The 25869-nt window shown below is 35.4% G+C and overlaps 1 protein-coding gene across 4 annotated transcripts in view; it reads right to left on the bottom strand.

Annotated features, from left to right (window-relative positions):
- VPS13B (vacuolar protein sorting 13 homolog B) overlaps window positions 1-25869 on the bottom strand; it is a 595475-nt gene that overhangs the window by 502496 nt on the left and 67110 nt on the right. For all 4 annotated transcript variants that reach the window (XM_040972638.1, XM_040972637.1, XM_040972639.1 and 1 more), the window contains exons 9-16: window positions 24387-24482; window positions 23085-23207; window positions 22549-22686; window positions 21538-21625; window positions 17570-17761; window positions 15936-16105; window positions 10776-10970; window positions 3942-4066 (exon numbers count right to left, since the gene is read on the bottom strand). In XM_040972638.1, the coding sequence (XP_040828572.1) occupies window positions 3942-4066; window positions 10776-10970; window positions 15936-16105; window positions 17570-17761; window positions 21538-21625; window positions 22549-22686; window positions 23085-23207; window positions 24387-24482 (1127 nt within the window). The remainder of the gene's footprint in view (window positions 1-3941; window positions 4067-10775; window positions 10971-15935; window positions 16106-17569; window positions 17762-21537; window positions 21626-22548; window positions 22687-23084; window positions 23208-24386; window positions 24483-25869) is intronic.

Genomic DNA, 25869 nt, shown 5'->3' with positions numbered 1-25869 from the left:
GAGGAGGCTCATATCCCAACCCTAGAGACTCCCGGATTCCCACTTAGGATTATCAGTATGGGCACCAAAGGCTATATCCCAACTGCCAAGGAGACCACAGGGAATTGGAGTGCCCTCGTAGGCCAGGAACTCTGAGGTCATCCACCCCCGTTTGGATCTACCATATGGATGGAAGAAGCCCAGATTCTTCCTTACAGAATCTAACGTCATTGAAATAACAGACAGGAGCCCTGAGTGGTCCTCAGAAACAGAAGAACAGTAAATCTCCTTCGGGTCCCGGGAGAGGAGCTTTCTCTGGTCCTTATTTAGTTCCAACTTTGGATCCCCACCCTCTCTTGCAATGACCATCAGGGTCTTTTCGGAGCCCCCCTCCAAAAAAATTAGATTAGATAGACAGAGACCAATAAGGAAAGCTGAGAACAGACAAGAAATGGTTAGCCTGGACTCACATATACCTTACTAGGTAGGACACAAAGATCAGTTGCTCCTAAGATATTGAAGATTTCTCTGCAATCCCCACCTAAAACTGTTCTACGCTTCAATCGTTAACATATGCCTTGTTAGATTTATAAACCAGCTTGGACTATTCTAAAGCTCACCAAGTTCAGTAAAAATTATGCTTCAATACTATAAACTGCTAAATATAAAAATGAAAATAGACAAGAGACAGTTGAATCATTTTAAGGTGCATAGCAGTTGGTTGTATATAAACCAAAATTTGAAAGGTCAATGAAGTAGTCACAGGATGTGGTTAAGAGCTTGCATTTTCTGACATACTGGTTACTCAACACCATGTCAATTAACTCCATAATGTTGCAAATTGTTGTTGAAATTATGTTGTGGCTTTTCATTGGAGGGAATGATATTCTGCCAGCTCTACTTTCAGACCAGGGATGGTCTCCCAAAGAAACTGTTGAAACTTTCTGGACAATAAGAGGCTGGACTCTACACATGGTATATGACTGGATATGAACTGTAATACTGCAACAAGGTGGAGGAATCCAACACGGAGGGCATAGGGAGAGGTTAGAGGAATCCCAGAGCCTATGAATCAATGTCATAAAACGAAATTTTAAAAATGTTCAGGATTTTTGAATTGGTAACCAAGTTTTGAGAAATTAAATATCTCAAGCTATTGATACATAAAATAATGAATCTACTGATATTTTAATTGAAAATCAAAACAGAGTTGAAATTTTACCATTGTTCTCTTTTAAACAGAAAAAAACATTTGCCAAGACTCAGAAGACATTTTAAAAGCAAATGGCACTACCTGTGTGGAAACATTCATAATATTCTCTAGAGAAGACTAAGGCTTACTCCTGTTAGGAGCAAGGCCATGATCCTCAACTGCCGACTGATCAACTCTTAGGGAGTCACTGCAGCGCAGCGTAAATTCAGGTTCAAATGAATGCAGCTGAGAGGCCGGGCATTAAATGTTACTGGTCAGTGTGTCTTATCCACCATAACATGTTCTAAGCTCCTAGCACAAATGAAACTGCAAACCTGATATAAAACAGCAAACAAAACACTCTTGAAAAATTCATTGTCATATGTTTGGAAACCAGGTAAGAGGATCAGTGATAAAAAAAAAAATATATATATATATATATATTCTAAAAAAATAAATTACCAGAATCCTAGCTTGTTCACAGAAGTTAAAATAGTCAAGTCTTCATTTAAACGGGGAAAAATCTGAGAAAAAATAACTTACTTTCAATGTAACCTATGTTTTTTTTAAAAATAGAAAGTCTGATTAAACTTCCTTAACTTGAAACATGTAATTGTTAAATTTTAAATGATTTTACATAAATTTTAAATAAAAGTGAGTTGCATGCAAAAATTATTACTAACATGAAACATACTAATTTTTACCAATGATTTTAAAAAGTCTTTGAAAACTACAGGTTATAGTAAAAGTGTTATAGCTATTATTGTATGATATATGAGAAGATATGTCCAAAAGTTCATAGAAAACAGAAGTAGAAGATAAATTTATTTTGGTGCAAAAATTTGTTAATTCATGAATAACAGTCTTCTCAAAGACCTCATTAAAAATTGCATGGTTTTAAAAATTTTTGGAGCCAAACTAAATTTATCTTTAATTCACTTTTTCCACATAATTTTCTGAAGTATCTTTATACTAAGAAATTCTGTGATGTGGAATCCAAATGAAATAGCTACATAATCTAAGAACAGGGAAACCACAAATGGGAACAGAGTTGATAGCTAATGATATAACAAAAATAACCTATGAAAAGGAATCGTCACTCACCACAGGAAATAAATAAAATTCTGTCATCACAATGATTATGATTTAGCCAAGCAGTTTATGATGTATCCGGTATTTCACTAATTCTAACTGCACTTAACTAAAACATCTCAATTTATTCAATTTTCTATTTACTATTTTGATTTTTGAGTTGCTAATTATAAACTGACAAAGCACAAAGACTTAATCTGCTATTTCTTACCAAACTTAAGACAACTATCTGAAAGCAATATTCTTAAAACACCAAAAGAAAAATGCAGAAGTGTACTTATCTCCAAAAATCAAAGCATATCTAATACATATTAGCATTCTGTGATCTCAGGCTTTCAGTATCCAATTGGTCTACATGCTTTTTCATGTCTACAGACATGTATTAAATCACAGATAATTCTTACAATAATTACTATGTAAACTTAAAATAAGCATGCCTTATTTGTTCTTTTCCTATACATGAAACTACTCATTTTAGTAATTTGGCTTTCTGAAATCTTTCATACTACAGTACACTATTTAAAGTGAAATAATTTTAGATTTGAACATAATAAATGAGCACATAACAGACAACAGCTGTCACAACTACCTATGAAAATTTTTGGCAACATCCTAACTCACAAATCCCCGGTTATTTCCTCATAGATCAGAATACAAAACTTGGCTCAAATACAGCATTACTACATACACTTGCACATAAATTCTTAAATGCATCTCTATATGACACTATAAATGACATTAAATTTGTGGGTGAGTTACAACAATTTAAAATGTACCTAAGATAAGTTTTTTTTTAAATCATCTAATAATGGCTTCCTTTTACAAAGGAATTGGTTATGACTAAAGTTTTTTTTTTTAATTTTAGAGATAGGCTAATTTTCTTGACATGTGAAGAATCACTTTATTGATTTCATTTTATTAAATATATATACCAAACAAATTTTTAGCCAGTTAAATATTTTGGATAAATCCTTTAATAAAAATTTAATCACATATCCTATAAACATAAGCTTATTAATATAAGAATGAATACAAAGATTTACTACAAACTTAAGTAATTAAATTTTTTAATCTAATTAAATACTAAAATAATTCACTACAGAATGTTTTATATTTAAGCAGTAATTTTTCTAATACAATAAAACCATTCCTTTCCACTGAAAATGTACAATTAGTAACTACTGGTTTGCTCAAAGTAATGTGACTTCCAAATGAAGCAACCAAATCCTGAATGAAAAACGTAGCTGCTAGTGATGCTAATATATTCTAATTCTGTATAGTGAGTCCAGTTCACTCAGTGACTGTGAATATGCATAAAATTGTTATTTAACAGGTAAATATTCTGGCATTGGTATTAATCTACAACTTTCAGTTAAATCTCTAAATCCACTCCACAATACACACACACACGTTACACACTTGCCCTTTGAGTTCTATTACAATCTGAAAGAGCAGCATTTTAGAATAACTCAAGACATTATGATTGTTATAAAATATACTATCAACTAATATATTTCAGAAACTAAAAACATTTTTTAGTATCTCAGTAAAAGCCAGTACTTCAGATATTTTATTACTGTTTTGTACTAAGTTAACATATGGACACATTTGGGTTTTTTTCCCCTTCTAAAAAAACACATGAGAATTAACACACAGCCCTTTCAATATTCATACTTACCAGCATGTGGGAAGTTTCAGTAGTTTGCCATAAAGAGCGGTACTGAAGGAGGGAATAATCGGTACAGGTAAGCAATACGACCCACTACCATCCAGCGACGTCAGCCCTGCCTGGAAGCCAAATATCTGAAAGAAAAGATCCAAATGTTCAGGGAGACAAAGTTTTAACAAACTCTGCATAAAATACACCAGCTTCAATTTGCTGTATAACAGCTGCATAATGAATATGTTCCAATGTCTTCTTCAACTTTCCAAACAATCAACATTTTCCTTTATACAAATTGGCACTAACCAAATCAAACTTAAGGGATTTAAATATACAGTATTTATTTCACATCCCTAAAATATCACCAGTTTTGTGTAACAAAATTTGTAAGCTTCCTATTGCTATATGTAGCCCTCATGTAGTAATGTTTGGTAAAATCTGTTGTTTCAAAGAACATCTGACTGTATTTTCCAGTATAAAAAAAAGGAATAATTACTGTTAATATTTTATAATTAAAGTAGCAATAAATACGGGAAGAACCACCTTAAAAACATGCTTATTCTCAAACTGCATAAAAAGCACAGAAGGAATATTCAAAAATACTCTACACAATTCTACTCCCTCCAATTATTTTGATAAAGTTTTACACACAAGAAAATCTGGAATATGGCATAAGCTAGTTTTCATATGTTTACAGTTAAATGAGATGGCACACACACAAAAAAAGATCAAGCAGTCCTTGAAATTCATAGACAATGTATCTATCCCAACAAAATGAAACATCACAATTGACATAATACAATACATAAAACTGGTATTCCCAATGGGATAAAATATAAGCATCTCAGAATTCTAAAGCCATGATACAAAGAGTTACTACTTATCCAAATGCAAATGCAACTTAATCCTGAAATCCATGTTTACCTATTATTTATTATTTGAATTTACAAATATTGACACACACAGTAGCTCAAACGCTCCTGGAAAATGCAATAAAGAAAAATTCCACATGGATTTTGAATGTTTTTGCATCAAAATTAAATTATTTTAAACTACATTTTCAATAAACATTTTCAGTATCCACATACCTATAGGATTAATATTACCTACAAAACCATACACTGAGACATTCAGAATTTTCTCATTACAAATTTTTGAAATATATTTAATGAATATAAAATAATGACCAAGGAGCTACTTAGTTACTATCTACTAACATATTTAATGGCAATAACATAACAAGGAAAAATGACTCATCCATGTAACTTCTATGGATTTTTTATTAACCATTCGGAAGGAAATTCAGACTTGAGAAGGGAAAGTAAAAGTGCACACCCACTCTCCCTGAGGATCTCTCCCAAGCAGCAGTGTATCCAGGACTGCTCTAGGCACTATACAATTTCAGCATTTCCTAATTCCTTTTAAAGGATTCTGAAAACTACAATTAACAATATGACTTCATAACACAATTTCAATCAAAGTTCAAACTCCATATATCTCTAGAAATAGGAGGAAGGGGAATATCTTAACACATCACATCACTTATGCTCGAGTAAGAATTCTCCAAAAGTCTCTTATTTCCCATTAAATGCTCCAATAGTGTAATCACAGATACTATCCTTAACTGTACTAAGTTCCAACTGGGTGGAGAGGAGATCCCCTGCTGGTCATGTGCAGAATTGCAAAGAGTATCAGGGTAATTTCACACTATGATTGTTTCTTTTAAAATCTGTATTTCCATTGCATATAAAGATGCTTCTCAGTAAACATTCCAGTAGATAAAATTATGAAAGATTATCTTTCAACAAAGTATCCTCTACATAATGACATTATTATTACACTTAAAGAGTCATATTTGGGTTTCAATTATTCACCACATCAAAAATAATTATTTCAGGATGGATGTTTAGGAATACTTGGCACATATACATCCCATATCAAATCACCTGGTTAAAACCCTGGCTACTCTGCTTCCAGTGCAGCTTCTTGCTAATGCTCATCCAAGAAGCAGCAGATAATGGTTCCAGTATCTGGGTCCCTAACAACTGTTACTGGGATCCTTGCTTAAGCCTGGCCCAGGAGTGAATCAGCAGATAGAAACTCTAGTGTTAAACAAAAATTTAAGTAATATCAAAACAAAAATTTTAAACTCCCTCTACTATGCAAAGATATACATATTTACAATGACTACACAGTATGTCAGTATCCTTTAATATAAATTATAAAAATTTAATCTGTAAAATAGAGATACAGCTAAATGTGAATTCAAGTTGCTAATGCTGATAATTTACCAAACCAGAAATAAAATGAAGTGCTGAATATCATAAACTAATAATGGCCTAAAACAGTAAAAATATATGAAGCAATAACTGTCAGAACAAGTTTAGCTAAAGGAAATGTAAACATGAATGATTTATATATAACATTAAATGGAAAGTTAAACATGTAATACCACTTAAATATGCAATTAACAAATAATAAAATATATCATCAATATGTCAACATTTTACAACAAATGTTCCTGACTTAACATCTCAATAGAAATTTTAATAAATGTAGAATCATAAAACATCATAAAACTTCGTTTTCAACAAAAATTAGTGATGCATTAACATTTGCAATTTTAAAAAGTTAAAAATATAAAAACTATATACTAACTTCAAATAAAATGAAAACATAATAGTAAAAAAAATCATTTTTATGTCACTGCCATTTTAAGACATATTAAACATAGCTAACTTATTAAAGATCTACCCCTCCCTTAAAAACACAAATAATCATCCTCCCTTTCGCTGAGACAGAAGATTGGATCTCCACTCATTCTCAAAAACAATCTCAACCACCACCATCTCTTCAATCAGGAAAAGAATGAGTTTTTCCTTCAACAAAGAACTTCAATGAAGAGCCTAAAGTCCATGATCATTTTATATTTACCTACTCACTTCAACATCCAAAACCTAGTTTCTGTTTTAAGTTTTCACTGCAAAGAAAGACAACTATGGGAAAACTGATATTTTTTCAATTATAGAGGGAAATGAGGAAGTATTATTTCTTGCTTTTCTTCCCAAACCAGTAATTTAGGAAAGCAAAATTATAAATACCAAACACTGAATTTTCCACCACTCAGAATTTTCAAAGCATGAACACTGCCATAATGTCATCTATTTTTTTAGTGTCATCTATTTTTAATAAATGAGATCACGGTCCACGGACTTGGAACCTTGCCACCCACATCAGTGTACCAGATGGAGTTCCATCCAGGCTCCTGACTTCAGCCTCACCCAGCCCAGGCAGTTGGAATCATTACAGGAATGAACCAATGAATGGGAGATAAATCTCCTACCTTCCCTTCTCGAACTCTTTTAATTAAATCTTCTAAAAATCATCCTGAATATTACAGCAAGAATACTTATAACTGCACACACACACACACACACACACACACACACACCTCAAAAACTGGCTAAAATTTTCACAGAGTTGGCAGTGGCACTGCAAGCTAATCCTCCTGTGGCTCCAGCACTCCGTATGCACACCAGTTTAAGTTCCACCTGCTTAATTTCTACTCCAGTTTTCTGCTTATGTCCTGGAGAAGCAGTGAAGAACGACCTCAAGTCCTTAGGCCCGGAACCCATGTGGAGGTCTGGAAAAAGTTCCTAGCTTCCACCACTGAATCACTTATATACAAGCCATTATATATAAACTCTAGCCTTTGCAAACATTTGGGGAGTGATTTAATGAATAGAAGTTTTCTTCCTCTCTCACTGTGCAACTATTTATCTTTTTTTCTAATAAAATAAATCACTTTTTAAATTGAATTGCTATTTCTTAAAGAAATAGATATGATCAATGAGTAATAAGCACATTAAAATGCTGAGTATCATTCACTATGAAAATAAAGAGCAAAACCAGTGAATTAGCATACCACAACTGCTGAATTGGCTAAAATACAAAGACAGTAACAAGTAAAGATGTGGGAAAAATAAGAAGCCTCATTTATCACTGCTAGGATAAAAAAAAAAAAATGTTTGATCCACTAGAAAAGTCATTTTTAAAAAAATATTGAAAATAAAGCTAATGTCCAAATCATTTCAAAGAGGAATAAATGTAAACCTGTACACAGGCAGGTTACTAGTAATATCAGAGGAAAAAATCCCGAAATCCATCAACAACTAATTGGATTAACAAAGCAAAACATTATAATTCAGGCATTTAAAAAAAGTGGCCTGTCACAGTAGCTCAGTAGCTAAAGTACTTGCATGCACCGGGATCCCACATGGGCGCCAATTCTAATCCCAGTGGCCATACTACACATCCAGCTCCCTGCCTGTGGCCTGGGAAAGCAGCTGAAAACAGCCCAAAGCTTTGGGACTTTGCACCCACGGGGGAGACCTGGAAGAAGTTTCTGGCTCCTGGATTTGGATCAGTGCAGTTCCAGCAGTTGCAATCACTTGGGGAAAGAATCATCAGATGGGAAACGTTCCTCTCTGCCTCTCCTCATCTCTATATATCTGACTTTCCAATAAAAAAAAAAATAAGTATAGCTTACATGGTAAAAAATAATTTATGATTTGAACATTTATAACAAATGTGATAGGAAAACTAAGCTGGAACGTCAAGTAGGTAAAACATAGCCCTGACAAAGAATTCCATTTTTGTCATTAATGAAACTATCACAAAATCAAACTTTACATACCATCAACTCAAAGTTTGTGGCAATCTTTTGCTATCCATAAGTATTTATTATGTAGGTTTTTAATTTTTTTTCATTGTATCTGGAAGGCAGAGACACAGAGAGACATATTACATTTTTCCAGGTCAGGCCCCAAACTGCAACTGGCAATAATGGCTGGGCCAGACCAAAGCCTAGAATTCCATCTGGGTCTCTCATGGTAGGGACAAGAGCCATAACCTTCTGCCTCCCAGGGTCATTAGTAGGAAGCTGGATTGGAAGAAAGTAGTCAATACTCAAACCAGGTACCCCAGTGTAACATGAGGACATCCCACACAGCAACTTAACTGCTCTGCGCGGACATGTATATATACACATACACACACAGAGTTTTCTTAAGTTTTGCTTCCTGGCCCACAAACACTAACATGCTTACTAAATATTCATTTACACAACTGCCACCCCCAAGAGTGAACAATATTCTAAATAATAATTAATGATTTCCTACACATATCATTCCTATTCTGCCCAACACCTTACTTCCTGGAACAGTTAATTTAAAAAGCTACATCAAAGTGACCAAAACATAAAAGACAACAAAATGGCATGTGCAGCAAAAGTCCTTTTCTTGAAACATGATTATACTGGGATTGTGCCCAACTTATAGAATACACTAAAAATTAAATGAGATTTAACATGTTGACAAATGAAGTTGGTGAACAACTATTTCGGTGACCGTTCTATGAGTAAGGATGGTGACTCTGCTGTGCTGCCCAACTTTTTTTTGGTCTGACTCCTTGAGGATAGTGCCTTTATCTTCTATGCTAAATGTGTTAAATGTCTTCAACAGAGAAAAAACTAACTTTAACACATCAATGAATTCTATATAATCCCTTTCTCTGAAAGAGCTAAAATTAGATTTGCTTCAAGAAATCAAGACAAATACTAATATGATATTCAAATTTTGACCGCAGAACAGAATTTGATTATTCTGTCTCTGATTAGCAAAAATACTTTTTACTCAATATTTGAGTTTATCATTGTGTAAACTTTGTGCTGGAATGTACTGCTTATCTAAAAAAGAAAAACTGGAGTAGCTGGATGGAACGTTCAATAACTCCCTTTACATTACTACTACATAACAAAAGACACAGACTTTTGGGCCAAGAAATTAATATAAGTTAGAGGAACTTGACTTTTCAAATGTTTGTTACGGCCTGGTGCAAGTAGCCTAGCAGCTAAAGTCCTCGCCTTGTATGTGCCACACCCCAGATGGGTGCCAGTTCTAATCTTGACGGCCCTGCTTCCTATCAAGCTCCCTGCTTGTGGCCTAGGAAAGCAGTCAAGCATGACCCAAAGCCTTGACCCAGCACTCACATGGAAGATCCAGAAGAGGCTCCTGATCAGCATAGCACCAGCCTTTGCAACCACTTGGGGAGTGATTCAACAGATGGAAGATCTTCCTTTCTGTCTCTCCTCTCTCTATATACATGATTTGCCAATAAAAGTAAAATAAATTTTTCTAAGTTTGTTAAATATATATATAAAAAAGATTTGATTTATTTGAAAAGCATTCAGAGACAGAAGAGGCAGAGAAGAAGAGAACTCATCATGGGTTTATTCTCCAAGTGGCCCCAATGGCCTGGTTGGGTCAGACAGAAGCCAGGAAGTAGAGTCTAGCCAGGCCTCTCACACGAGTGGCATGGGTCCAAGCACTTGAGCCATACTCCAATGTTGTCCAAGGTACACTAGTTGGGGACGGATTAGAAGTGGAACATCCTAGACTTGAACTGGTATTTATATGATATTACTTACACAACATTTTCTAATAAAACAATTCATCTCAAATAAATATTCCCTTCAAAATCACGAGTGCTTTGTAGCATCCATATGGAATCATACTTTTTCATAATTACAAAAAAATTGACAAAAATCCTCAAAAGTTATACTTACTATAAGCTTATATTTACCTACTAATCTCAAACAATTAAAGAAGTCTTTTTTTAAAAAAAAAAGTAGATGTATATTTTCTTAATTATATTAGAATAATAAATCTTGAATTTTAATTAAATCATAGTTCAAAATACCATATCTATGAAATTATACCTCCCAGGAGAACAAGCTTACTTGATGCTCCCAAGGAGAAAAAGAATAAAGACAACAATTGCTTTCCTTACCTTAAGGTAGCAGTGCACATAGCAATAATGAAGCAGATTATCAGATGGCTGAGTAAGGCTGCTCACCACATGCACCAGCTGTTCTGCATACATTGGCACAGAATGTTCCAGATTAATTTTATCCACAAGTATCTGAATGGAAGGCAAAGGCCGAAGGGGCTGGAAGTTTGCAGTATTCATGAAGTTACTTGAGGTCTGGAAAAACAGTATTTCATTAGTTCAGGAACACAACAGTAAATATGCAGCTCCCTCTACCAAAGTTTCACATAAACATAATGCAGTGACATCAAAAGCATCTAGAAAAGACGCCTTTGCACACAGCTCCCACTAAAACCAATTACAGATGTCTATTTATCAATATGCTGCAGATTTCAAGTGATGTGTATATACTGCAAAATTAACACTGTCTTAACAAGTGTTTTTTATTTTGTAATGGAAGTATTTTTTTCATTGTAAAATCATTCAAAAAACTTTTAGATATAGAGCCAGTCATCTTTATTTTTCTTTCCCTTTATTCACATTAGCAAACAAAAAAGTGGGCTAAACTACAATGTGACATGTTCACAGTAAGCAATATTTACAGGGGAAAGAAAATTTCCTGTTCCATATCCTATTTCCTATATACAAACGTTAGAGGCTCACAAACTCTTAAGAATCCTAAAGAGAACTTGGTATTCTCAGTGATATGGAACCTTTCTGAGCTTTCAATAAAGAGGCATTTCAAGATGTCCAGAGATTATACGATTAGCAAGTGCTCCTTTCCTTTTTTCCCTAATGCCCTTAAAATTCCAAACCTATATTACTGAAAGAGGAGACTATGAATTCCCAGCTAGAAGAATGTGAAAACACATCACAACAGCAAATTTGTGGTTCTGCTTTCTTTTTCAGTGTCACAATATTAGCATTTAGTATACATCGGCGCACACATTTTGTGGATTCAAAAAAAAAAGAAGTACAAAACTTTTAAATATGTTAAAGAGGAATGTAACTATAAATCCTATGGACAATAAAAAATTTTAATTTCTATGAAAAATTCATCTCCACAGATTTGATCATATTAATGAAACAGAACAGTTTCTTAAAGGATACAAGCTGATGCCCTAGGGTACAGCGATGACTTTTAGATATAATTTAAAAGATAGATTTTATGAAATAAATAATTGTTACACTGGCATTCATTATAATTACAGCTTGCTTCTCTGTGAAGCATACAGACAGTATGAGAAGACAAGCCAGGAACTAGCAGAAACATGTTTACAAAAGACATATCTGATAAAAGGCTATAATCCAAAGCATACAAAGAACTCAAAGTCATTGAGATAACAAATAACCCTATTGAAAAGTGACTGAAAAATCTGAGGACAATCCTCAGCAAAGTAGATAAACAGATGGCAAATGTGCCTACAGAAGATGCTCCTTATCTGCATAATCAGGGAAAATCTAAATGAGACATTAATGTAAGCTTTTTAGAATGGATACTTCTGAAACATAGACAGACAACACCAAACACTGGAAGGGATGGACAGCAGCAGGAACACTCATTCATTGCTGGACAGAATGTGAAATTGTATAATCACATTAGAGGATAGTTTTATCTCTTCTTACAGAACAAAATACACTCTTAGCTTACAATCTAGCAGTTGTATTCTTAGTATTTTACACAAAAGGGTAGAAGACATATATGTACACTGAACCCGGACACAGATGTTTATAGCAAAATTATTCCAAAATATCAAAAAGTGCAAGCATGTTCTTAAGCAGGTGAACAAATAATTCTGATACACCCTTACAATGGAACATTATTGAGCACTAACAAGAAATGAGCTGGAGATCCAAAAAGGCCGAAAAGGAGACTGTCACACAAAATTAGGCATAGGCTCTGCAATATGGAAAGAACGAAGGAAGGATTGCATTTCTAGTACAGTGACAGAAACGTTCTGTGAAGAATTTTTTAAATGAACTTAAGATTACTAAACAAGAAACAAATGCATGAATTAAATCTATACGCAACTTGAGAACATTTCAGACAAGATTGAGATTCTGCTCTCTAACTGAAGTATCAGAAAGGAAGAATTCAAAATGCCAAATAAAAAATACAGAGGAAAGCCTTAACAATGGACTTGGGAAAGCAGAACAAATCATCTCTAAAGGAGAAGACAAATCATGGAAAAATTTCAGTCATTTTTTCAGAAAAAAATCAAGACATGGAAAAAGCCAGAAATATTGCCCAAGATTTATGAGATAACATCAAACAACCTAACATGCATTTGTTAGGAACTCCTGAAATCATGGAAGGAAAAAAATGGATTAGAAGGCCTGCTCAGCTAAGTCATAATTGAAAACTTCTCCAATATGGAGAAAAAAGCAGTATCCACATACAGGAAACAAAGAATTGTAAATAAGCTAGAATATACCTTCACCAGCACACATTACAGTCAGACGTTACACAGTGAAACAACTGGAAGATTCTAAAACATGTATGACATGAAAGATCACCTTGAGAAGGGACCACAGCGCCCAACCAGCAAGCATGAGAACAAGGGGGCAGTGCCGGCAGAGGAATAAGGGGTGGTTCCTTTGCTGGACAGCTACTCCCACTGGAGAGCATGCGCTGGGATGGGGGCAAATCAGACTAGGCAGGGCTACAACACCTGTATGCCTCATGTGGACTAGATCAGGGAGAAGCCAGGCTGGGCTGATTATTCCTATCGATGCAAACAAAATTAGAGTGGGTGAGGGTTGTTTGGGCTTAGCCACAGCATCAGCGGCAAGAAGCTGGCACCGGGGCTAGTTCTGTCAAGTCAAACCACAGAACTACCTGGAGAGTGCATAATCTGGGAGTCAGAGAGGCCTGGGAGGGAAACAGTGGGCTCCTCCCTCTTGGATTACCACTTCCATGGGAGGGCATAAAACTAGGACAGCGGCTGGGGTGGAATGGGATGTGGGACAGACTGGACTACTGCTACACATACTGGCTAACCAGGGTAGGGGGCGGGCCTGGTGGGGGTTATTGCAGGTTGCTTCAACTAGGGTGCAGCTCCCACTGGTTTATGCGAGGGTCGAGTATGTGCTGGGCAGAACTAGGCTGGACTGCAACACCCAGTGGTTCCAGTGGAAGTTGGGGCTAAAAACAGAACCAATCCAGCAATTGCAACCACCAGCTAACCAAGAAAAGAGAGAAGACAGAACAGGTCAACCAACCAACTCAGCTATATGTTGGCAGTGAAATACGGAGCAGAGACTCTATGATGGACTGTGTCAATCAGTGGATTCTTCAAAGACCTCATAGTGCTTGGAGTGGCAAGATTGGCAGCGATTCATAACTTCTGAAATATCAAACCACCTGAGCAAGAACCTCAGAGCATACCCTACATCCAGGACCTGGGGAGAGTGGGAAATTGGGTGGGCCTCCTCCCTTAATACCCCCCTTTAAACATGAAGGAAACAATACGGAAAAAAAACTAGTCTTACCCACTTTCCTGTAGCCCTTGAACCTCTTTACCCTAATTAACTATGTAAAGTTGTCAAAATATAATAATAAAAAAAAAGAACTGATTTCTCATCAGAAATCTTACAGACTAGGAGAAATTTGACACAGTCTGGTCCAAAAGGAAACCGCCAGGCCAGAATACTATTCCCAGTAATGTTATCATTTATACAAAAAAGCAAAATAAAGATGTTCTAAAGTAAACAAAAATTCAAAGAATTTGCCACTATATGCCCAGGACTAAAAATGATGCTTAGGGCCCGGCGTGATGCGCAGTGGTTAAGGTCCTCGCCTTGCACGCCCAGGATCCCATATGGGTGCCAGTTCTAATCCCGGCAGCCCTGCTTCCCATGCAGCTCCCTGCCTGTGGCCCGGGAAAGCAGTCAAGGACGGCCCAAAGCTTTGGGACCCTGCACCCGCGTGGGAGACCCTGAAGAGGCTCCTGGCTTCGGACTGGCATAGCATCGGCAGTTGCGCTCACTTGGAGTGAATCATCAGATGGAAGATCTTCCTCTCTGTCTCTCCTCTCTGTATATCCGCCTTTCCAATAAGAAAATAAAATAAATCTTTAAAAAAAATGATGCTTAAAGATGTACTATACACAAGAGAATTAAAACTGCCATAATGAAAGAAAGTGAAGTTAGACTCTTTCCTAGTAAAGGTATAAAGGAATTCCAAAGCAAACAATGAAAATATCATCATGCAGACATCAAAAGAAATTTCACCATACAGATGTAAAGTAACAAATAAAGACCAAATGTGTAAGCTAAACTAAGGAAGCAATGTGTTATTAAGAACTTTAAACAATTAAGCATTCAATAAATCCTCATTAACCAGCAACAATGATAATCTGCTTTCTAATATGTGCAAAATAGTAGACACACATTATCCCAATCAATTTGCAAAACAGTCCCACAAACACTGGTCTGTGCCACCATCCCAACAATCCTACACAGATCCATGCCACACAGGCAAGGCTGGTCCACAGCCGACTCAAGGCTTGATAGGATGTACACTGATATACTATAACAAGGAATCTTGTAAGGGCCTGTTAAGCCATTATTTCTCAAGTACCTTCCAATCTTGAAGGAGGCCATTCTAATATAATTTCTCATCATCATCATCTCATTCAAATGATGAGGTTTCTGATAAATACCACTTACAAAATACCACCTTGTCAAATCATTGCCACAGTGTGGAACTACATCACTGCCAATGAGACACCCTCTCATGAATCTTGCTAGTCAAACTGGCTGTTTTTCCTTCTGCTAAGTAATAAAACAGATAGTTTTATTAGTCTTTCTGTGTTTATACTCTTTCTGTATTTAACATTTCTCTCCTGATTTAACCAGTAAAATCTATAAGCTTGCTTGAAAACTACTATTCTTTTGTTTTTCAGAGAAGAAAAAATTTAGAGAGATAAAGCAATTGTCTAAGCTCTTATACTTAAAGTATGGGTTTGTTAGAGGTCAGGCCATAAATTAACACTTGTGTACACATCTTCAGCTTAAGTTCACTTTACAACATGCATAAATTTAAATTTATTTTCTAAAAATTAACCAATATTATATTGCTTTTACTTCATGAAGGATAACCATCGGAACAGTCTTATTTGATGACCAAAGACATGCATACGTGAGAGGGAACAAAAGCAGAGCATCACAAAATGCTACCTTTTCTCCCATTATGACAGGTAGTAAGTGGTCCAACAAGTTGAATTCAGCCATGAAAATTGTGCAGGTACATTTCAGGAGAGTAATACTTGTATGTCGAGTAGGAATATATTCCTCTAGAGAAGCCACTTCTTCAAGACTCAGTATTGTTTCACTTTCATCCTTAGTACCTAAAATTAAAATGGTGGAAATTTTACAAAGATTAAATACTTTTCTTACACATGAAATAATGAATTAATCTGTTTCCAAATTTTACAGTCAAATTCTGTTTGTTTTTTCAACAATGAAGATTTAGAAAAAATTCACCCTTACCAGATACAAATACTACTCTACAATGTAAATGTGTAAACACTGTCATATAAAAACTTAATAGTTCATTTTAAAACATCTTAAAGAGGAACAGTTTCTGACCATCAAAATATGAATGAAAGAACATAAAACCAAGACAGATGAGAAGAAAGTACTTGCCACTGACAGCCAGCTAAATATACAAGGATGTATATGACCACATCGTAATTAAAATTTAAAAAGAACGCCTAAAAAATCGCTGAGACACACCAAAAACTCAACTAATGAGCCAAAGCAGAATAAGCAAGAATCAATATATCTAAACAGACAAAAGCTGATCAACATTTTCAGGTATCAAACGCAAAATAAAATCTCAAATCTGATAGCATTATATACGCCTCAAATGGTTAAAATGAAAGATTAACATGCACTGATAAGCATATTCAGACAAATATCAGGAAATTTCTTGTCAAGTTAGGTGTAGCCGGTAAAGCTCTAGCCACATGGATGCCACTTTGTGCCCCAGCTGCTCCACTTCTGACTCAGATCAGTGGAAGAAAGGCTAAGAGCTTGAGTTTCCAGCCAATGTGGCCATCCAGGGAGTGAGCAATACATGAAAAAAATCTTACTCTTTCCCTCCTTCTCTTTTTGTAGCTCTTTCATTTACAAAAGAAAATGGAGACAAAATTTACCAAAAAATTATTATTTCAAGGTGCTGGTATTTTCGTATAGCATGGTTCTGGCTCTTCTGCTGATCCAGTTCCTTGTCAACAGCCTGGGAAAAGCAGTGTTTGAGAACCTGTCACCACTACGAGAGGCTCCTTGCCTCAGGCCTTTCTCCGCCTCTACAGTCACCTGTACTAAATCACCAGATAAGATGTCTCTTTTTCTTTTCCTCTTTCTGTATCTTCATTTAACTCTTTCAAACAAATCTTTGAGAAAACCGTTATGTAGAACGAATTTTAGGTGGGCTGTAGTCTAACAACAATTACTCAGATCACCACTGTGGCACAAAAACAGCCACTGCCAATAAATATAATCAAATAAACATGACTATGTTCAAATGTCCAGTTAATAACTTTAGAGCCCATGTTCATAACCAGCTGCTCAGAAATGTCTCATTTGAAAAAACATATTTCCTAAGTATACTCAAGAAAAAGTATTTAAAACATGTGACAGTGAAATATTAGCAAAGATTGGCAAAGTACTTAGGTAAACAAATGCAAAAATCCTGATTTCCCCTGTAACTTCTATATACAGATACATTAACAATGACATAAATAAGGTAAAATATAAACTCAGCAAAATAAGACAAACTGAATTGTGTAATCAAGCCAAAAACAAACCTGGTTTTTGCTGGCTATATGGCTCATATTCGTGTTCCAAGGCACAAACAATCATTTTCAAAATCCTATGCACTGCACTGCTATCCAATCGGAAGTCAAGGGGACCTATAACAAGGCTTTTAGTGGACTTTTCTTGGACCACTCCCACATCTTCACCTTTCCCTAAAGTAAAATCTTGCTGATTTGTACAACCTACAAGAAATCAAATTCCATATAATTTAAGCATCAACACGATATAAAGTATGCAGACAATATTATTTTTATCTGGTTAGCCTCATGCCTTAAAATCATTCCTCTATCAGCAAGTTACAAAGAAATCTGATTTGTATTTTTTTTTCTATGCAGATAAAATATTAATGACAGGGGCCAGAACAGCGGCTCAATTAGATAATCCTTCTCTCTGCTACAGCAAGTGCCAGAATCTGACATGATTGCCGATTTATGTCTCAGCTGCTCCACTTCCCATCCAGCTCGTTGCCTGTAGCCTGGGAAAGCAAGGGAAATGCTCCAAAGTCGTGCACACCTGCACCCATGTGAAAGACCCAGAGGGAGCTCCTGGTTCCTGGCTTTAGATCAGTTCAACTCTAGCCATTGTGGACATTTGGGTAGTAAACTAGTGGGTAAAAAGATCGTCTCTTCTCTATGTAAATCAGCCTTCCCAATCAAAATAAATTTTTAAAAAAAGAAAAAGATATTCCTGACAACAAAAGCAACTGATTCAAAACTAATTATCGGGCCTGGTGGCATGGCCTAACAGCTAGGGTCCTCTTCTTGAACACACCAGGATCCCATATGGGCGCCGGTTCTAATCCCAACAGTCCCACTTCCTATCCAGCTCCCTGCTTGTGGCCTGGGAAAGCAGTCAAGGACGGCCCAAAGCCTTGGGAACCTGCACCCACGTGGAATACCCGGAAGAGGCTCCTGGATCCTGGCTTCAGATCAGCACAGCACCAGCCATTGCAGTTACTTGGGGAGTGAATCATCTTCCTCTCTGTCTCTCCTCCTCTCTGCATATCTGACTTTCCAATGAAAACAAAACAAACCTTAAAACAGGAATAAAGATAACTGAATAATTCTAATGTGACAGTATTTAAAAAAAACAAATTATCCATTATCTATTTTAAAAGAAGATAACAAATATTATAAAATCAAAAACTCATTCTTAGAAAATTATTCTATAAAACCTAATTAGCATATCTCCAATTAGTTACACAAAGTGTACTAACTACCACATTGACTGGGAAGGGGGATTTTAGAATTGCATTATATCACTAATATCTATTTTAGAAGTTTCACTGAAAATAAGATCTTTTAAATTACATATTGACAGGATAACTATGTTCAAATCCCCCCCAAAATAAGTATGTAATCTTCATCAATTTACTTAACCTTTACAAGACTAGCTACTTCCTTATCAGTAAAATGAACATAATGTTACACACCTTAGAGTTTTTATAGCTTATTATATAAGCTAATCCATACAAAACATTTAGAATAAAGCCTTGCATTTAAAGTCAATAAATTTAAAATTAACATCATCACCACAATAGAAGCAAATACAGATTCACACTGATAAGTACAAACATACAAATACAGGAACCTAAAACCAATAAATAAATGAACAGATAATTCAAAGATTAAATGAAAAGACTGTTACAATGAGACACTGGCTAATTAAATTAAAATAATTTTTAAAATCCAGGGCCTAGCACAATAGCTCCTCTGGCTAATCCTCTACCTCCAAATACCAGGCTCCCATATGGGCACCAGTTCATGTCTGGGCCTCTCTTCTTCCCATCCTATTCCCTGCTTGTGACCTAGGAAGCAGCAAAGGATGGCTCAAAACTTTGGGACCCAGCACCCATGTGGGAGACTAGGAAGAAGCTCCTGGCTCCTGGCTTCAGATCAGCTCAGCTCTGGCCATTGCATCCATTTAACCATTTCCACCTGCAGTGCAGGCATCCTGTTGGGCATCAGTTCATATCCTAGCTGCTCCAATTCCCATCCAGCTCCCCGTTTCTGGGGATAATCCAAAGCCTTGGGACGATGCACCCATAGGGGAAACCTGGAAGAAGCTGCTTGCTCACAACTTCAGATCAGCTCAGCTCTGGCTACTATAGCCATTTGGAGGGTAAGGTGGGGGGGTGCAATGGTTGTCACTACCCATCAGGTAACTCTAGAACACAAGCCCATGAGCTTCATAAATTTTGTTTCAAACAATCAATGCAAAGCATGTAAGTAATTTTAGCTAGGGATTAAACCAATGTAATTGCAATAGGGCAACAGGCAGGCTAGAGTGGAAACAGCTTGGTAACAAACAGAATTCAGAGATGATGGTAGACCGGATGAGAGATAAGAGTGATACTGACAAGAAGCAGATAGACTGAAGACAAATCTAGGAGGTTAAATTTGGCAAAATGAGGAAACAAATTAGATGCTAGGAGAGAATAAAGGACTAAGACATGAATATGTCCAGGATTCCGGTTTGAGAAATTAGAACATGGCAACACAAATGTCCAAGGAGAGAATGAGAATAAAGGAGAGACAAGTAGCAGGAGCAATGAAGATATTCATAATTCAATTTTAGATATGAGTTTTTGGAGTTTATTGTTTTGATTTCAGGTTATTTACTGATTTGAAAAGCAGGTAAGAAAGGAACATGAGACAGGGAGGGGAGAAAATCTTTCTTCTACAAGTTTACTACTCAAAAGGCTGCAACAGCTAGCCAGTCTGGGACAGGCTGAAGCCAGAAGCCAGGAACTCCTTTTGTGCCACCCACACAGACAGCAGAGGCCCAAACACTTGGGAAATCTTCTGTTTCTTTCTCAGGCGCATCAGCAAGGAGTTAATGGTTGGAAATAAAACAGTGGGGAGCCAAACCAGCACCTATATGCAATTTGAGCACTGGGTCAGAGGCTTGATTCAGTATGCCATAATGCCAATGCCTATATTCAATTGTGAGACACAGAAGTGAATGTCAAATTTACACTGGATATTTAATTCTGAAAAATTGAGTCTGGACTGGAAAGATAAATACAGTTATCAATAACATACAGAATGTGCTTAAATTCATGGAAAACAATTAGATTATTAGAAGAGAGCTTAGTGCAAGTAGTCTCAGAGAAGACCAATGAGAAGAACATTCAGAAACCACAACAAAAAGTAAGGGCAGAATTCTTTGTGTATCACACAAAGTTCCTACGAGTTCACCTTGGGGAAGTCTCCAACTTCTCAGGCAAAAGTTAATACTTTCTCCTTTGAACTTCTTCTAGCTTAATATTTATACTACTGGTCTTAATGTGCTATATTGTAAGGATCTATTTAAATATTTACTTTGACAATATCAACTGGTTCTTGATAAATGATTTGGTCGTCTTTGCACACATAGCAGCCAACAAATCACCCAGAAACCATTTTCAAAGCTAGGAAACATTAACCCAATAAATAAATCTATTTTCAATAACTTCTAAATATGAAAGACCAAAATAAGTATAATGTCATAATGTTTACCTAAATAAAATATCTAATAAAATATTAAGTAACTCAAAGAAATGATTTGCTTTATAATATAAAATAAGTATATACACATAAATTCTATGTATTATAATCTCTGCAAAAATTCATTTCTAGTGTTTGGCTTGAAACAAAATAATTAACATAACCTTTAAACTATATTAAACATGGAAAAGAAAATCTGACAACTTTAAATACAAAATTTGATGTATAATTTTTAAAATTTGGTACAACTGATTTAATTTGATTACGCACAGTGTCTCTTGCAATCGGCTACACAAAGAAAAAAATTTAAATGCCAAGAATCCAAATAAATCCTAATAGGACACTAAAATTATATAATTCCTCAAAGCAGTAGGAGATAAATCTCACTAAGTCCAATTGGTCAAGGATCAATTGATTCTAAAATGTCTTGGCTTCTGTTACTCAAGGAAGGCAAACAAAGACATCAATACCTTTGCCACTGGTGTTTTCCATTGTATACAGGTAATCCATGTAAAAAGCCCCAAATCTTTGCATTCCGGCTATCTCTGTGTATGTCTCCTGCCAACGAAGCAATGTAAACACAGCACACAGTTTAAGAGAAATTGAGTTTAAAAACTGATAGATCAGATAAACATCCTTATATGTAATGTGTATCCACTCAAAGAACTGCCAAAACATTAAAGAGCTATGTAAGGATGTAGTCCTAAGAAAAGTGATGTTACTCCAATTACAGAGCACACATGGATATCCAGAATTATACTAGCCATTTTGGCTACTTTGACAATAACATCTAGTTAATGCCCTTAATGGATTAGAGAGTAAACTCCTGACCTTGACCACTATCACAGTGATAACAGCGTATACTCTAACAAAGTTTAATAATGTGTACTCTCAGTGACAGCCCTTAAACATCTCAAGAAACTTACATGGAACAATTCAAGCAGTAAGGTAAACTAAAATATGGTACATAAATGCTGAACTATGCAGTTCAGTATTAGATCAAACTGTTAAAGTAAAGCTGAATGAAACAATTGTTTATTCTATTGCATTCATCTTCAGGTAGCTTTTGTAACACATCTACTCCATGAACATATCAATATCCCTTAAAGACATCACTATAATCATACATGAAAAATTCAAACAATGAAAAGTAAACCTAGTAAAAGATGAGATTCCTCATTTCTTTCCCCTAACCTGAAAATTCAAACATACTAAAAAAAAATAAAGCCACAAAAAATTCTAAATGTTTCCTTTCTTCAATGAGTGTGTAGGCAACAGAGAACTTAAACCCAAAACAGCACTAAAGATCTCAGTGTACTTTTCAAACCTTTCTAGACACAGAAGCTAGGACAAAATATTTTAAATGTATCAGTGTGTAATTAGTATTTACAAGCTGCTAAATAGCATCAATGTCAATCACAAAATTTCACACAATGTATCCACCCAAATACCCTACAACTTGTATATAACACGTTTCTGACCTTGTGATGAGCTGCATCCAAGATAAATTCTGCACGAGTACCATTGTTTTCTGGGCTTCGGTAATCAAATAATGAATTTGTAAGGTATGTCATACCTTTTGTGCTCAAATTTTCACCACAAATGAAAAAACAGGCATCCTAAAAATAAATGCAAACTTATGAAGGCAAAAATCAGCATACTGTAAAAGAAAGCAAGCTTATGGCTATATAACACCCATTCAGTAGTCAACAGAAATTAGAAAACTCTTCAAACTCCATAAAATTGAAGAATATAATCTCCAATTTTATCACTTAACAAACCAAAAAGGTGCTTCAAGTAATTGTTATGAATAAAAAAGAATAAATATTTATGTATTCAAAGATATTTGAAACTTCTGACCAGGTGTTAAATGCTACCAACTTTCTAAACACCCGAGTTCTATTATTTCTTCCAGGGGAAAACAGTAAATCTCCTGAGTCAGAGATGCATATCATCTAGCAACCTTTAATGACTGAACACTTCAATAAGCACTTCAAAAGAAAAGAAATGGACTTACAGTTTCACTTCTATTCACATTCTCTTCAAAATCTTTAACACCCATAATTCCTTTAAGGCACATGGCTCTGCAACCTATAAATCCAATCTGACAGTCAAAGAAAGGTTCTCCCATCATCAGTGCCTGAAAGAGGAAATGAAATATTTAGAACCAAGAACTTGAATTTAACAAAAATGCTATAGAGGACTGGCATTATAGCACAACATGTTAATCTGGCAATGCCAGATTCCCATAAGGGAGTGACAATTCAGCTCCCAGTGGCTTCAATTGCAAGCCAGTTCCTTGCTAATGTGACCAGAAACAGAGTAAGATGACCCAAAACCTTGCGTCCTTGCCACCATGTGAAACATACAGATCAAGTTCTTGGCTCCTGTTTCAGTCCAGCTCAACCCTAGCAGCTGAGGCCATTTGGAGATGGAACTGGCAATGGATGATCCCTTTCTCTGAAGTCTCAACCCTCTGTCACTCTACCTTTCAAATAAATTAATTAATATTGTATATGTTGGGGCCGGCACTATGGCAAATAAGGTAAAGCTGCTGCCTGCAGTACAAGCCTCCCACACGGGCACTGGTTCAAGTCCCAGCTGCTCCACTTCAACCCAGCTCCCTGTAATGATTAGACATTTGAGTTCTATCACCCAAAGGAGAGACCTGGATAAAGCTCCTGGCCTGTGGCTTCAGACTGGCCCACTTCCAGCCACTGCAGCCATTTGCTGAGTAGACCGGAAGATGAAAGAACTCTCTCTCTCTCCATCATTCTCAGACTCTGCCTTTCAAATAAATTTATAAATGTATTTCTTTTAATTTTTAACTCCCATCAGAAACCAGGATGGCATTCCTGTTTCAATGTAGTACCAATATGGCTGCGATAGCCATTTGAGCAGCGTACCTGCAGGTGACACTAGATTTCAATCTCCCTCTCCCCCTCCCGCACTCTCCTCTCCTAACCCATTTCTGCCACTCTCCCTTTCAAATAAGAAAGTTCTAAAAAAGGGGTGGAGGAAATCTTTATCTCTGTGTCCTTATATCTTGGTCCTCAATGACTGACATTACATGAATAATCTACATCCACACAGCCAAACATACAGATGGTAAATGAAAAATTTTAAAAGTTACTGTTGCATACCACAATAAAATCTCTCTTAAAAGAACAATTCATAGAATATGCTGACTATAAACAAAAGCAATCTTGAGTTATAAATTTAGGTATTTTAGCTATGCTACAACAAAAGCCTGAGTTACTAAACATTCAGAATCACTCAAAGAGTTTTTTAAAAAATACATTCAATGCTGAAACGTTACCTCAACCGTAGTTCCTTCTTGCTCCCAACACAAGACTTCCTTAGATTTTACTTTCTGGGGGCTGTAATAACTACTCTCAGCTTGCATTTCAGTGAGCTACGAAACATAAGAATATTAAGTCAGTCAAAATTAGCATTAAATGGCAAAAATCATCATGATTGTGATGAACTGAGGTAAACAAGGCCAATTTTCAGATTCAGGAAATTTAATTATTAAGCAGGAAAACAGGTGCAATAAAAACAGCTGTAACAGATTATCCATGGTATAAAGGTTGAATATGCTAGTGTAAACTTATTTAAATGCTATTTTTTCTAACTCTTCCCTCATAATGTTGCTTTAAAAAGTGAAAGACAAAATAATGGTCATAAAATAGTTCATATTTTCATAAAACAGTTCATTTATTCTGCCAAAATCTACATTTATAATCTAAAGTTGTTCTCTGTTCATTTTATCCAATCTGCTTAAGTTTCAATACGCTATCAAATAGAATTAACAAATGTTTCTCATTCTTATGAAAGAGATAGGATCAAGGATATAAAGTGTAAACATGTTAAAGATTCAATATAAACCTAGTCAATCACACCACAAACACTAAGTCCATGCAAGATAACAAAATAGTTACTGACAAAATAATGGTGCTCCCAAAGTTATTATTTAAAGGCACCACAATAATTTTAACACACTACTTTTAAAAGTATTTTTCTAACTGCTTTGTTATACTAGTTTGGATTATTATACAGAAAAAAGGCAGACAATAACATGCAATTAAATTCTGGGATTTTATATTAATGTGTCAATACTTGCCTCATTTTGACAAAAGTATTAGCAGAGTGTAACAATAGCGAAATCGTTTTGTGAAAGAGGTGTGGAATACTCCTCAGATTAAATGCAAAGTCAAACATACTTTTTCAAAACCAGTATTAAGCTTAGATCAAACAAGTTATGGAACTGAGCAGCTATCATTTAAAACATAATAACCTCTTTATGCTGAAAGTCAACTTCTTTATATTAATCAACTAATTGTAATCTCATTTCTTACATTAGAGAATACTCATCTTTCATTACATAAGCTCTTATGTTTTTAAATGTTTCTAGTACAGCTATATATAATATTGCCGTTTTAAAGTACAATTCCACAATCTACAATCTAACTAAAACTGAATTTTTTAAACTTGATCACCCTTCAGCTGTCTGCCATTATTGCAGAGAAAAGCAATTAATTGATTAAAAGAACTCAAACATTACAAGAACAATTTTAAACATTATTAGAAAAATGTTACATTTAATTTGGCATGATTTTTGTTGGATTGATATCAACTGTTCAAAATGCTAATGTAGAAACATGATCTTTCTGACTAAAATATGAACCACAAATTAATTCCATACATTACTCAAATCTAAACAACAATGATTTCTATTTTCCTCCTAAATATCAACATATTTTCTATACAGAAATCTTTGAGAAAAATTATTCAAAATGTTG

Source organism: Ochotona curzoniae, unplaced genomic scaffold (assembly GCF_017591425.1).
Source record: "Ochotona curzoniae isolate NIBS_2020 unplaced genomic scaffold, NIBS_Ocur_1.0 contig_2318, whole genome shotgun sequence".
In the NCBI taxonomy this organism is placed as follows: Eukaryota; Metazoa; Chordata; class Mammalia; order Lagomorpha; family Ochotonidae; genus Ochotona; species Ochotona curzoniae.
This window is presented reverse-complemented; position numbering and strand designations above follow the sequence as displayed.